The sequence below is a fragment of the Onychostruthus taczanowskii genome, unplaced genomic scaffold (assembly GCF_017590055.1).
Source record: "Onychostruthus taczanowskii isolate IOZ18803 unplaced genomic scaffold, ASM1759005v1 scaffold20, whole genome shotgun sequence".
Classification (NCBI taxonomy): Eukaryota; Metazoa; Chordata; class Aves; order Passeriformes; family Passeridae; genus Onychostruthus; species Onychostruthus taczanowskii.
In genome coordinates this window covers 3,511,922-3,526,961 of record NW_024499240.1, presented here as the reverse complement: position 1 = coordinate 3,526,961, position 15,040 = coordinate 3,511,922, and the positions used below count along the sequence as shown (strand labels likewise).

At 37.9% G+C, this 15,040-nt stretch overlaps 1 protein-coding gene across 1 annotated transcript in view; it reads left to right on the top strand.

Annotated features, from left to right (window-relative positions):
* LRP2 (LDL receptor related protein 2) overlaps positions 1–15,040 on the top strand; it is a 112,671-nt gene that overhangs the window by 67,496 nt on the left and 30,135 nt on the right. Inside the window, exons 39-52 of the mRNA XM_041403338.1 lie at positions 644–1,564; positions 2,108–2,273; positions 2,747–2,905; positions 3,836–4,125; positions 5,110–5,313; positions 5,697–5,939; positions 6,566–6,691; positions 8,350–8,469; positions 9,293–9,424; positions 10,293–10,494; positions 10,937–11,232; positions 11,732–12,248; positions 13,632–13,784; positions 14,230–14,400. Coding sequence (XP_041259272.1) covers positions 644–1,564; positions 2,108–2,273; positions 2,747–2,905; positions 3,836–4,125; positions 5,110–5,313; positions 5,697–5,939; positions 6,566–6,691; positions 8,350–8,469; positions 9,293–9,424; positions 10,293–10,494; positions 10,937–11,232; positions 11,732–12,248; positions 13,632–13,784; positions 14,230–14,400 — 3,700 coding nt within the window. The remainder of the gene's footprint in view (positions 1–643; positions 1,565–2,107; positions 2,274–2,746; positions 2,906–3,835; positions 4,126–5,109; positions 5,314–5,696; positions 5,940–6,565; positions 6,692–8,349; positions 8,470–9,292; positions 9,425–10,292; positions 10,495–10,936; positions 11,233–11,731; positions 12,249–13,631; positions 13,785–14,229; positions 14,401–15,040) is intronic.

The window sequence follows — 15,040 nt, the reverse complement described above, 5'->3', positions numbered from 1 at the left end:
GTTATGACATTGTAAATAAGAAAGGACTTTTTATCTGCCCTCAGATTGATGTGTACACATAAGTTATAATGAAAAGTAAAAAAAAAGCAGAAGAAATATTTATCATTGAACTGAAATTTCCACGTGTACTTCCTGTTCCTATTTAAACATATTAGAGATTAATTGAAATATTAACTCTTCAGAAAGTATTAATCAACAACTGCCATTAGCACTTTAGTTTTGTATATATATGTATATGTATTGTGCATGTGTTTTGCAGAGGTTGTTCTGTTGATTGATAGGCTTGTTGGGATGAGTTTTAGGATAATCATCTGTGTAAAGGCTTCATTTAGTTCCTGTATACGGTCTTGTGCCATAACATGGATTTCATAGTTGTGTGTTTTAAAAGGCAACTGTGCTACAGATACCCATGGCCATCCATGAGAATTTAGAAATTAATTGACTACGGTCAGTTTGGCTGTCTTCTTTCTAATTTATCAGATGGTAGTCAAATACCTTATGCTTCCAACTAGTAACAGATTTAGGATGGTTATTCATTTTGTGGTTCGGTATTTTAGCAACTTGTGTTTCTCAGGTATTGTTGCTAATATTAACTTTCTCTTTTGCTTTTCTGATTTGTTTTGTTTTCGTTTTTTATGTACAGGAAATCTTTATTTTACAAATGCCTTCCTGACAGAGACTTTTATAGAAGTTTTGCGTTTAAACACAACTTATCGCCGTGTTCTTCTGAAAACTACCATAGACATGCCAAGGCACATAGTAGTTGACCCAAAAAACAGATATGTCTTCTGGGCTGATTATGGGCAAAATCCAAAGATCGAACGTGCTTTTCTTGATTGCACCAACAGAACAGTTCTTGTGTCTGAGGGCATTGTCACACCTCGTGGGTTGGCCATAGATCACAGCAATGGCTACGTTTACTGGGTGGATGATTCCTTAGATATGATTGCAAGAATTCAGCCTGATGGTGGTGATGTTGAAATTGTACGTTATGGCAGTCGCTATCCAACTCCATATGGTATCACTATCTTTGGCAATTCCATGATCTGGGTGGATCGAAACCTGAAAAAAGTCTTCCAAGCCAGCAAGCAGCCAGGCAATACTGATCAGCCAACAGTAATAAGAGATAACATTAATTGGCTGAGGGATGTTACAATTTACAACAGCAATTTCCAGTCACGTTCTCCCCTTGATGTCAACAACAATCCTTGTTTGGACAACAATGGAGGTTGTTCTCACCTCTGTTTTGCCCTCCCTGACATTCAGACACCGAAATGTGGTTGTGCCTTTGGAACACTAGGCAGTGATGGCAAGAGATGTTCCATTTCAACAGATGATTACCTGATTTTTGCTCTTGAAAATGCCCTCAGAAGTATCCACCTAGATCCTGAAAACCACAGTCCTCCCTTCCGCACAGTCAATGTGTTAAGAACTGCTGTGGCCCTGGATTTTGACAGCATAAACAACCGAATATATTTTACACAAAGTTATCCTTCAGGAACAGGAAGAATCAGTTATGTTAGTATTTACTCAGGAATTAGCTCTCCAACTGTAGTTGCATCTGGTAAGTGCACTGAAATATAATACAAAGTAATCAGATATTTTAAAAAAAAACAACCTGCAACACCTATCACTATCTCAACAGGTATTTTTATGCTAAAGGTCAAGGTTGACCCCTTAGTTAAGGTATCTAATAAAATGATACCTTTTTTTCCCCTCATTTTTTCTTTTTCTGAGATTCTTATTTCATGATCCCAATTGAATGGAAATATAAAACAGGATAGATATTATTCTGTATATAAAATGATATATATTAAATTAAAATTATATGTAATAAATTAATATAATGGAGTGAGGGAGGATTCCTGCTACTTGAAGAATAGCAACCGGAATTTAAACCTATGTGAGGGAAAGTTCTTTGTAACACTATTGTATACCCCAGTCTGCCTGATTCCCAGGTATTACTACTCTAAGTTTTTAAATGGACAGATTTGCAATGGCATTTCAAAGAAGTCTTCGGTGTAGCCAAATTATAATAGATGAAGAGTCCTGAAGTATGTCAGGAAACGGTGCTGAGCTTATGTGTGTTTGCTTGCATGTGCCTAAGACCTGGGGACTCCAGATGGCATAGCCTTTGACTGGATCAACAACAGAGTTTACTACAGTGACTACCTCAATCAGACCATCAGCTCGATGGCTGTGGATGGATCAAACCGCACAGTGATCGCCCGGGTGCCACGGCCGAGAGCCATTGTATTAGATCCCTGCAGAGGGTATGTGTTGCACTTCGTTTTGACTGCAGGTGAAACTACAATTTAGACCTTGACAAAGACTGCCAGAGACTTCCTATAACCCTAGCTCTTTTTCTGTTGTATTCCTTGAATGCTTCAAAAGAATCCTTGTTTCAGTATCAGAACATTTCCTGAGAGGATTAGTGTATGATGCTGTGCTTTTAATTTCATTACCAGTTATACATAAAAAATGTTATAATTAAAAAATATAAGAAAGAGATTAACTGGCTTTACTGGATTCACATAGGAGCTGGAAAAAATTTTCTGAAGTTCACTGCAGTGGACCCCACTGATCCCTCTAGTAGACTCCCTTGTCAGTGCGAGCCAAAAGAGAGGAAGATCTTTTCCTGTAGTTTTGCAATGCACAATTCAGTGAGGGACACAAGGGTGGAAATACCACCAAAAGCAGAGTTTGTAAGTTTTGTTTTGTGAAAATATAATTATGTTATTGACAGGTATATGTACTGGACTGACTGGAGTTCAAATGCAAAGATTGAACGAGCTACACTTGGAGGAAACTTCCGAACACCCATTGTGAGCACAAACTTGGTATGGCCAAATGGACTTACCCTGGACTATGAAGAACAGCAGCTGTACTGGGCTGATGCAAATCTGTAAGTATTGATAACACACTTGTTGGTTTACATTTAACTAATATTTTAATAGCTGTATTTATTTTTCCTCATTTCTTAACTGGTTAGCATTTCAGTTGAATTGACATTATAGAATGCTAGGAGTTAATAGCAATGCAATGTCAGGTTTAGTATTGCTGTGAAACTACCGTGCAATAAGTTGTATTATGTCACAGTGTAGATTTTGTTCTCTGCTTTATGCACTTGCACCCACTGTCAGTTTGTTTGTCTTGCATGCAGTTCAGGACTTTCATAAGTGCCTTCTCCAACAAATCCAATTGCAGTACACATTTTACAGTATTCATTGCTCATGGTTAATGCCTGTCACCTGTGAAATTTGGCCTGATCTTCTTGCTGTTGCCTACCAGACAGAGCTCTACCCTTGAATTTGTGCCACAGAATTTGTTCCATCAGCAGGAAAGTTTTAAAAAATGGTTTTGTTTTCTAAGTATTCAAATATACCCATGGTCTCAGAGAAACCGCTGCAGCAATCAGACCTTTCCCCTCTGATTCCTTCAGCACAGAAGTTATTTTTCAGACTTTTTTGTTGTATCAGAAGAGTGTTCTCTGCAGTGTAATAAATCCCATGGCCCATGTCTCTATGGAATCTTCTGAGAAGAAGGTGGCTGTTTGGATTTATCTGCATGCAGGAGGGCGAGGCACTTGTAATGGGATGTCTGTCTTAAGAGGGATTCAGGATGTGAAATGGAACGTACGCTTTTCTGTTTCAAACTCTAGTTTGGGGAAGTTGGGGGAGCATAGCAGCACCTGAGATACTGGTGAGCACTACTGAAATGCTCTAGTGGTGAGCACTACTTGTGCTGGCTGTCAGTTGACAGACTAATTAGGGAATGGTTTTATACATAAGTTAAAAGACTTCTTTAAGATGTAATAATTTCTTTGTTATTGTAGGCAGAAGATTGAGAGATGCACTCTCACTGGTACAAATCGTGAGGTAATTGTTAGCACTGCTCTGCATCCATTTGCAATGACAGTGTTTGATCAGCACATATATTGGACAGACTGGAACACACGGAGCATTTATAGAGCTAATAAGTATGATGGTTCAGATCAGATTGTAATGATCATGAATCTTCCACAAAGACCAATGGATATTCATGTCTGGGCAAAAAGTAAGCAGCAGCAGTGTATGAACCCTTGCAACCAGTTCAATGGTGGTTGCAGTCACATCTGTGCACCAGGTAAGCTGTTGTGCTTGGTACTGTGAGCTATTACTCTTGCCTGTATTAGAGTTTAGACTGTAACAATTCTAGTCACATGGGACAGCTGAAATATTTCTTGGTGTTCGCAAATTTTTAATATCTCTTTAATTTATAAATTAAATCAGAATAATTGCCATTTAAGATCATGGTATTTCACTAACACACCCAAGGGTTGTGTCTGAGAATCCTCACAAGTGAAAATTCTGTGTTTCTCTAACTTAAACCAAACCATTGTTTTCTGGGGTTTAAACTTTCCTTGGATGAGACATGAAGTGAGTGCTGCAGGATATGCTTACCTTAAGAGTATATGCTCTTACTGATCAGATGTTTCCTACAAGACATTCTAAAAATTTATGGTTGCTATTTCTTTGCATAAGTGTTACAGAGCTGTTTCATGTGTTGTAGATTTTTGGAAGGCTTGACTTTGAAAAAGTCATTCAGTGCCTGTTTTCATTTGTAGCATCTTACATACCATTAAAGATCTATCTTGCCTGAAAACAACTCAAACTTCTCATTAATTTTGAGAAGAGCAGCTTGTCTATTGCAAGAAATTTTGAACACCTGTATTGATTTTGAGGGATAAAGTATCAGTGTATATGTGATATTTGATTATGTGGTATTTGAAAGCATCACATGCCATCTTGCTGCCACTAAAAAAGCCTTTGGACAAGCAAGTACTAAGATACTCCAAATTCTGGTCTCAGTTCCTCTAAGGAACTCTGAAATAACTTGTAGGTTTTAATGGGTATGCATATGCTTAACTGAGAAAAAAGTCTGGCTAAGTCATCACCCTGCTATCTAAGTAAATAGATTGCACAGGAATTATGAAAATTGCTTTGCCTTTTCCAGTGTTACAACTGTGAACATTTTCACAGAAGCCTATATAAAACATCAGTGTTAAATTTGTTTCCTTTTTGTTGTGTCCTATTTTTATTTTTTTTAAACTGTCAAACATAAATTTAGGTCCAGCTGGTGCAGAATGTCAGTGCCCCTCTGAAGGTCGCTGGTATTTAGCCAATAACAACAAGCACTGTATTGTGGATAATGGTACCAGGTGTGATACTGGTTTCTTCACATGCCTTAATGGACATTGTATCTCTGAGCGGTGGAAATGTGACAATGACAATGATTGTGGTGATGGCAGTGATGAGTTGGAAAGTGTGTGTGGTAAGCATTTAAAAGGACTGCTTTAGAAAGTATACTCTGTCTTGCCTGTTCTGTAGTCTCTGTCACTTTTATGGCTTTATGATTATGGATGTTATGGCTGTCTTATGGCTGTAGTTTAGAAATGATCCCTCGCTTGCTCACAGATTTCATGTCTGAAAGACTAGTGGTTTGCTTTAGAATCCAGAGGCACTGTAGTATTGAATTTTTGTCATGTATAGCCAATTTCTAATTTTTTAATTTAAATATGTATTTTACCTTTCATGCAGTCCGTTTTGCAGCTGTGTTTGCCCTGGCAGGTAAAAATACTGTGATTTTACTTGTTCCTTTGCCAGAGAACTTAGATTATATTTTATCCACTTTTTTTTCTTTCTTATTTTCTGCAGCTTTCCATACTTGTCAGCCAACAGCTTTCACCTGTGGCAATGGGCGATGTGTACCCTATCATTACCGCTGCGATCACTACAATGACTGTGGAGATAACAGTGATGAGATTGGCTGCTTGTTCCGAACCTGTGACCCCCACACAGAATTTACTTGCAATAATGGAAGGTGTATATCCCTTCAGTATGTCTGCAATGGAGTAAACAACTGTTATGACAATGGCACATCAGATGAGAGGAATTGTCGTAAGTTGAGCCTTAGTACCTAGTGCCTATTGGTGTCTGACTCTCTAGACAAAGGAAGAGGGAAATGTGGTTTTATGTGAAGAAATCTGACAAAACCAGCAAGAAGGACAAAAGTTTTTAAAATTTACATTACAGGTACTGTTTAGTGCTGTTTGAAGCAAATAGAGTTGCTAAATCATGTTCTGGAGCACCCTACAATATTACATAATAATGTAATTATTATGTTATGCATAGTAGTAAATGTTGCTGTAAGCAACAAATTCTCAGGCAGTATGTGATATTAATTCTTGTGAGTAATTTCATGCATTTCTAAAATATAATTTCAGATCACTTGGATTCAGGGTTTATGTTTTTTCAGGATTAGCGTGTAATTTGACAATGGCCTTTTTCTTTGTATCATGCTATATTAATTATACTATATTTAGTAATCAGGAGTGTATATTGTGATCCCATAATGGCACAGTTTAAAATTATATACCTGATAAAAGTTACCAGTTAGGTTTGTTTTCTTTAAGATGTAAACTGTGATTAGTTCAATATTGGCTACTTTTGCAGTTCATGAAAATAACAGCATAACAGTGTTTAAAATAGTGCTAAAGCACTTTTTTCTTCCTCTCTCCTTAAAGCGGAGCGTACGTGCCAGTCTGGTTTTACAAAATGCCAAAGCACAAATATTTGCATTCCTCGAACGTACTTGTGTGATGGTGATAATGACTGTGGAGATATGAGTGATGAGAGTCCTACTCACTGTGGTAAGTTAAGAGAGTTAAAGGGCCTTTATTACTTCTCTGATACTTCTATAATTTATTCCACTGCTCTTTTATTTTAATGTAACTCCAGCTGTTCTCAAAACATCTACTTTTGTGGAACTGAAGTTATAGATGCATGATACTATTGTCTCATAGTTATCTAAATAATGCTTTTATCTAATAAAAAAGATGATACATTTTTGCAGAGTTTTAGTATAGCATTTGAGGATTGTTCCTTTTGCTTATTTTGGTCTGTATTTTTTATTGTTTTACAAGGTGTTTGGCACTTAAGTATTATAGAGAGTTGTCTTTTTCCATAACTTTAACTTTAGAATATTCTTCCTTCTAACCGAATGAATTTGTCTATGGTCTCAAATTTCTTTTAGCTCCTTCATGTGGTTATGCTTTAGCATATGATTCATTCTTTTTTGTATCTTCCAGTTAGGATATGGAAGTGCCTAGTTTTGAATCAGCCTTAATTACAAACCAGATTAATTCTGCCAGGACATTTTTATTAGACAGAAGTTAGATAGTAGTTTTCCCATGTGAAATACTATGGATTAATTTGTAAAACATAATGGATATTTTCAGGTCGTGATTTAGTTTTAGTATTGCCTGAGTAGATTATTTTTGCTGTCACTATTTTTTCCTAAAGGCACATGCCTTGAACTAAAACTTCCACAGTTTTTCTAAAATATGAGTTCAATTTTTGTAGCCAAAATGTGGCCATTTTTATCTATGGATCCCAGTATGTCAAGAATATGTTGCTATAGTGAGCCTTGTTCTGCTTGTCAAAGGTGTGCTTTGTCCCTTCTACTGTTTATGTCCCTGCTGACTTACATAAATGGAGAAGTGGTGAAGGGCAAGGAAGAGAGAGAGAGAGAATGAGATATGAAAGAAACACTGAGATGTTAATGAGCAATAGTTAACTGTCTTTGATTTCCATCATTAAAAGCATGGGGAAGAGCAAGTTAAAAGGCCAGTCTTAATCCTTCTGGTATTTTGAAACTATCAGAGGGTACAGGAAGGTGTTGGTAACTACTGAAGAAATTGTCAAAACCCCTTATACATGCCAGGATGTATGGGGCTTGGCTAAAGTGCAGAGAGTACTTGCAGCATGCTGAGCTGGAACTACTCAGAGTTATGGTTTGTTCTTCATTGCCGTTAAGGAAAGATTCCTACCAGCAAGTGAAGAAAGATTGGTAGGAGGAAAATTCTCTGCCATGAGATATTACTTCCTTAGTGCACGTTTTGATTTCCTGTAAAACACTGAGTCTGTTATGCCTGATTTGAGCACTGGAGAAATGAGTACACTGGAGTGTGGTCATTTTCCTGTGCACAAATCTCAAGTATAAATGTAGAATATATGTACAGGTGCTGCATGCAATCCTATTTCCAGGGCAAATTCTGTCTACGTACTGGCTGATACGCATGCCCAGGAGAAAAGGAAGTGCATTTTTTTGCATACAAATAAAAAGCTAGTTTGTGCAATGAACTGTTTCCAGAGAGGCTGTGAAAAGACATCCTTCCTAGCATAATTTTTCTCTTTCATTTTTGGGAACTGTAATATTTTTTGCATAACATGGACTCAAAAGCAACTTAAAACAAGTTGGAAAGGTATCAGAAAAAAAAAGAAGTCATGCATAGGTTTTTTCTTCCAGTCTCTCTGACTTGCACAAATAGTGAGTTTCGTTGTACATCGGGACGTTGTATTCCTGCTCATTGGTACTGTGATCAAGGAATAGATTGTGCTGATGGCTCTGATGAACCTGCCTCTTGTGGTAAGTCTGCTCTCAGAAGATACAACATGATGGGTTATGGCAAATCAGTGATTTGTCTTGTAGGCAAAAGGTTTAATCCAGACTAGGTGGAAAATAAGTATCTTCTGGGTTTTATTCACTCTTTCTAATCTGAGTCACTGAGTAATTTGAGTTTTAAATACTTAAAGCTGTGTATGAAATATGAAGGTTTTAGTTGCAACAACTGATTGCTTGTGATTACTCCTGATATATAACCTCCTATAAGACTATGATGGTAGTGAATCAAATGGCAAAAAATAGCAAGTATTTTGGTATTGTTTTGCATGTAAAAGCAGATGTCATGCTGTTCAGAAAGTGTGCATGCAGTATTACATTTGGAGAAAAAGAGAATATGGGATGCAGAGGGGAGCAGTGTTGACACAGTATATGGGTATCATAGTATTACAGTAAACAAATCCTGTATGTACAATAGAAACTGATGGGAATAAGCAGAGGAGTAGGATAGGAGGTGAAAAAAAGGACAGCGATCTCCAGGGAAGAAGAGAAGGAGCTAACTGAAGTCACTGACAATTGATATTATGACATAGTTATTATTCTCACTGTAAAAGTAAGAATAACACAAGGCAAGGTTCTTCTGTGGTTTCAGCAGGGCTGGTAGCTCACTTTGCACATTACTGGAGTTGCATCTTAAGAAAATGTTTTGCATCTTATACATTAACTATTTTACAATTCAGCTTTGATTTTACATTTCACTCTCCTAAGCTTCTGCCTGAAATAGTCCTCAGTAGATTTCATGGCAGTGCAGGTTAGTTTAACAAGCACAGTGATTGTGTTCATTTTTAAGTGCCCCAAATGCGGACTTGTTCAAGTGACCAGTTCAGATGTGATGATGGCAGATGTATCCCAGCAACGTGGATCTGTGATGGTGATAATGACTGTGGGGATATGAGCGATGAGGATCAAAGACATAATTGTGGTAGGTGGTTAATGCAAGTAGATACTGCACTTTGTCCTGCAGGTAGTTTTTAGAAAACAACCAACGCCCAAACTCTCATTCACTGCCAATTTTTCTACCCTATAAAGGTGCACATTAAGCATGAGGTACAGTTTTCCTATACCTTCATTTTCATGATATTGAATCAAAATTGAACATTTTACTGGTTAAAAAACCCAAAAAAACGTTGTTCTAATTTTGTAATTATTCTTCTTTGTATTGTTGAGTTGAAATGGAGATTATAATTAAGCTGGGTTGTGTGTATGATCTGGGCAGCTAGAGCAGCTTCAGTGGAGATACTCCCTAGTGATCATGCACTGCATCTTGTGCATACTAATAACCACATGTTTGTGGCTTAAAATCTTTAAAAACTAATGAACAAAAGAAGTGTATCTGTTTAGAGGGTGAACAAAGAGAAGAAGGTTCACCAAGTCTGGTCCTGCTTCGTGATTTTTTTGAGAACAACTGGTTATACTTGTAGTCTTTGCCCTTATTAACTGTAATATTTCTACCTCTGCTTGCTCCCTGGAGCACAGAATACCTTGAACAAAATAGGGAATAGAGGCTGTTCAGCTCCCAGAAAATCTGGCTGAAAAAGCTTATTTGAGAATCCAGTAAGATGCAGATTTCTGCATGTGTCAGCACTGCCTAAGGAATGCTTTGGCTCCCACGAAAAGCAATGTGCAGTTTTGTACATGAGAAGGTACAGTGGTATCTGTCTCTGCATGTGCAGCAGGACGTGGCTCTGCTGTGGATTATGGGTGGATATCCAAGCTGTTTGTGTGGGTGGTGGAGGAGGGTGTCACATACACAGAGTATAACTTGGTTAGTGAGTGTGCTTTTCCTTCAGCAAACCGCAGCTGCACAGCAGCAGAGTTCACTTGTGCCAACAATCGACCCCCACTCAGGAGGTGCATTCCTCGGGCATGGGTCTGTGATGGTGATGCTGACTGCAGTGATGCTCTTGATGAACACCAGAACTGCACACGAAGGTCTTGCACAGAAAATGAGTTTACCTGCAGTAATGGCTTGTGCATCCGTAACACATACAGGTTTGTAACTACCCAAGCAGTTGTGGAAATTCCCAAAATTGCTTATTGTGAAGGAGCTAATTCAACTTTTTTTTCCCCACCATTTAGTTGTAATTAGATCTACATATTGTAATGAAACTGTTTATTTGCTCTGCATTAGATTTGACTTGAATATGCTCTAGAATTTTCTGTTAATATTCCCATTGCTCACCATTAGCATTTAATCGTTATTGTTACTAGTAACCTCTCCTGGGATGATTCTGTCTAGCCTGTAATGCGCATAAGGATATTAGCAGGACTCACAAGATCAGACTATACAATATGACCCCAGTTTCTGAAAGTCTCTTCTATTTGAGCCAAAAATATCAACCTTCTTTGGAAACTGGGAGAGTGTATGTATCCATCTTCCCTGAAGACAGTGATTGACTTCTTATATTTGAAGGAAGTGTACATTCTTCTTCAGGTGTGACAGGCGGAATGACTGTGGTGACAGCAGTGATGAAAGAGGATGCATCTATGAACCATGTCAACAGCACCAGTTTACTTGTCAGAATGGGCGCTGCATTTCCAAAGCCTACATCTGTGATGGGGATAATGACTGTGGCGATGAATCTGATGAGCTGGAACATCTCTGTAGTACACCAGAAGCGACCTGCTCTCCCCATCATTTTAAATGTGACAATGGAAACTGCATTGAGCTGGTTAAAGTCTGCAATCGGCTGGATGATTGCTTAGATAACAGTGATGAAAAAGGATGTGGTATGTATAGATTCATTTGTACTGTCTAATGTAAAAATCTTAGGCGCCTTTGAAAAAATACACTCTTAAGACAATTCCTTAATTCCAGTCATATCTATTCCATGGCTGTTCCTCAGAAATTAAAATTATAAGAAATGTAACTTTTACATTTTTTTGCTTTAATTAAGTCATACTTATCATGTGCTGCTTTAACTGACTATGTCGATGAGCTAATGATATAAACAAAATGTATTTCATGCATTGTTATGCATTGCCCTTGCATTTCCAAAATATGCCTTAGTCCATACTTTGCACTTGGTGTTTTGTGACAAACTTCAGAGGTGGTAGAATAATTTTATATTAGATTATGTTGTTTACTTTTTTCCTTTATTACAGCAGCCCACATCCACATTCAGCTTTTTCAGGGGGTAGCAAGGAGAGAGAGACAGAGTGCACTGGAAAGTGACTGCACTATTATCTGCTAGCTGGCTCCTTGAATAGGACTCCTTTCCTTCCCCAGGTGTAAATGAATGCAGCGACCCTTCAATCAGTGGATGTGATCATGACTGTACAGACACACAGACAAGTTTCTACTGCACTTGTCATCCTGGATACAAACTTATGTCTGATAAACGGACTTGTGATGATATTGATGAGTGCAATGAAACTCCATCAGTATGTAGCCAGATTTGTGAGAACACAGCTGGCTCCTACATCTGTAAGTGTGCCCCAGGCTATATCCGGGAGCCTGATGGAAAAAGTTGCCGGCAAAATAGTAATATCTCCCCATACCTTATTTTTAGCAACCGTTACTATCTGAGAAATCTCACAGCAGATGGCCAGTCTTACTCTCTCATTTTGCAAGGACTGAGAAATGTGGTGGCACTGGACTTTGACAGGGTGGAAAAGAGGTTATACTGGATTGATGTGGGGAGGAATGTCATTGAACGAATGTTCCTAAATGGGACAAATAAGGAGACAGTGATAAATGATGATGTGCCCAACGGGGAAGGTATCGCTGTTGACTGGGTTGGCAGGTAAGAAAATACATTTTTTGTCTTTCTGAGCTACTGAAGAAATGATGTCTGAAGGAGTTTATCTTAGGGGTTTTTCCCCACCCCATATGAAATTCCAGATGAGTAGTGAAATAGTTTGGGTTGTGGATGCAGTGTTTACACAACTGTTCTGAAATTGTTTATTAGCATCTAATACATAACACTTAAATTACTCTGATATGTAGTATACTGAGGTTCTGTCAGACTTGCTCTCCCATTGATCATTTGCTAGCAGTTGTTGGGATTGGCATGAAGGTTTCACTCTGCAGAAACAAAATATTGTAACAGGTAACTAGATCCCAGTGAAGTAAGAAATAGTAAGCCTTAATGAAATTTAGCTCCTGTACCAATGTGAAAAGCATGTGTCTTTGGCTCTTGAAAGTTGCACACTTAACTGACACACTCAAGCAACATGATCCACATAATTTTCTGTCAGGAGGCCAGCATATGGGTGAGGTAAATGGAAAACACATCTCATTCTGGTAAATTTTTAATTGCCTGTGTGTTTCAAAAAGTAGTCTGATTTACTGCCACAGACCCTCTGTCATTATGTGGTGGCCACTCTAAACCTAGTGATAATTAATGTTGCCAGAAGCCCCAAGTGCTTTATGAAACATGGAGAGATGATGAAGCAAAAGGCAAATTTTAGCTGAACTGGTCCTACAGCTTCATTTCTAATACAGCTTTTGAATTATTGAATTATTGAATAATTTCAGCTACCATTAGTTATGCCTTCAGTCAGTTCTTTTTTAGGTGTTCCAGGCAGGCTGAAGAGCAGTACAATGGTTGAATTTTCCTGCTTGTTTTCTGTGTAGAGAGAGGATTAAAGGATGCCATGATATGCAGGTTGGAGAAGACTGTTTTCTCCTCCTCCCTAGTGGGAATGGTGCTACTTAGGGTGGTGTAGGCAGAATTATAATTCAAGATGAAGTTTAAATTAGGGTGTCAAACCACTTAGGACTTTTCTACCAGTTTGATGAGAGCAGAGGTGGCAGCATGGAACAGTTGAGGATTCTCTACAATGCCTTACAGCCCTGGTCACAGTCCATTGCACTGCATGTCTGTTTTCCTGCTCCTGGCCATTGTTGGTAGGAAAGAAAGGGAAGAGAGGTTTAGGAATTTGTAGGCAAATGGCATAATATTACTCAGCTGGGCACCTAAAGTTTGAATTTGGCACCACTGATTGTGGTTACAGGAAAAACAGAAGTGAAAAGGGCAGCCTGAAGCATGGTATAGAAGAGATGTCAATGAAGTATTGTGTTCATTTGCAGTGGATACACTGCTTCTAGGGGGAAAAATTTAAAGATGCTGTAAAGCAAAATAAGGGGGAAAAATATTTAATAAATTAACTCTAAAATATTTCAGAAAATTGTACTGGGTGGATGCCTACCGAGATTGTCTCTATGTCTCTGAACTTGATGGAAGATTCCGGAAAAAACTGGTGGATCGGTGTGTGGATGCCAACAATACTTTCTGCTTTCAGTATCCCAGAGCAATTGTTGTTCATCCAAAATACGGGTATGACCTTCCAAGAGTCCTTTTCCTTTATTTTGCAAATAATCTTGCAGTATTCTGAAGGAAATATGGGCTGCTTGCATTTAGATTTCTGTGGTGTTAGTACATATTTGCAGCTTAGGAGAAATAGTAGCTTCCCTCTTGTGGGTGTATATGCATGGCTGTCAGCTACCACTGAAAGTGGAATTTGGTTCCATATGGACTAGAAAGTTCTGATTGCAAGGCTAAAAAAGGTTAATAGAAGTGTATATGGTTTGGTAGATGTTGGGGCTGACTGAATTCAATTGTGATTGCACAATAGTTTGCTGTAGCAGTTAAACTAAGATATATATTGGCTTTCTTCTTCCTTGATCTCTGCTTTAGTTCTGTGACAGGAAATACTATATTTGAGGCATGACTTCTAGTATTTACTTCAACAATCCTAACTCTTAACTATTCATTTGAACAGACAGATTTACTGGACAGACTGGGCAGATCGAGCCTATATTGGACGAGCTGGCATGGATGGCAAGGAGAAGACTGTAATCATCTCTACAAAGTTAGAGTGGCCCAATGGACTTACCATAGATTACACCAATGACAAGCTCTACTGGACAGATGCCCACCTAAATTATATTGAGTATGTACACAGGAAATATTAAAACAACTGAATGATCACTCATGTCAGATTGTGGTGGGAGAATTTATAGATGCTGTGAAAAGAATACATACTTCTGCCCACTGACTCTGTAGAAAATTGGAGTCAAAATGTCTGGAGTAGTAGATGATATGGATCATTAGATTACACAGTAACCAAGTTGCTACATTCAGTGAAAATTGTCCAAAAATTACAGTGAAAAGGTTCACATTCTGTACTAAAATATGCAACTTCTCTGTCTAGTTATACAACCTGAACCAAAGCAAAATTGACTATAAATTCCCTATTTTCTGATTCTCTTGTTTTTGCTTATAGATGAGAATTGAGCTGTAACTAAACTAGTTATGTGCTAATAAGTTGTATACAAACCTTTAGAAGATGTCTGAATGTCCATAAGTTTGATATGGAATTTCCTGTAGGCAAGTGGGATTCTGTTGTCAATCAAGAAAAATCTATACATTGCTTCTAGTACTAGAAAATTCCCACCTAAATAGCAGTAAAAATAAGTAATATTTATCTGACTATTTAAATTGTTTTGAAACTTATAATACTGAAATATTTTGAAATCAATATTTGTATTTATGTTAGTTTTCATATTTGTATTAATATTTACCTGTACATT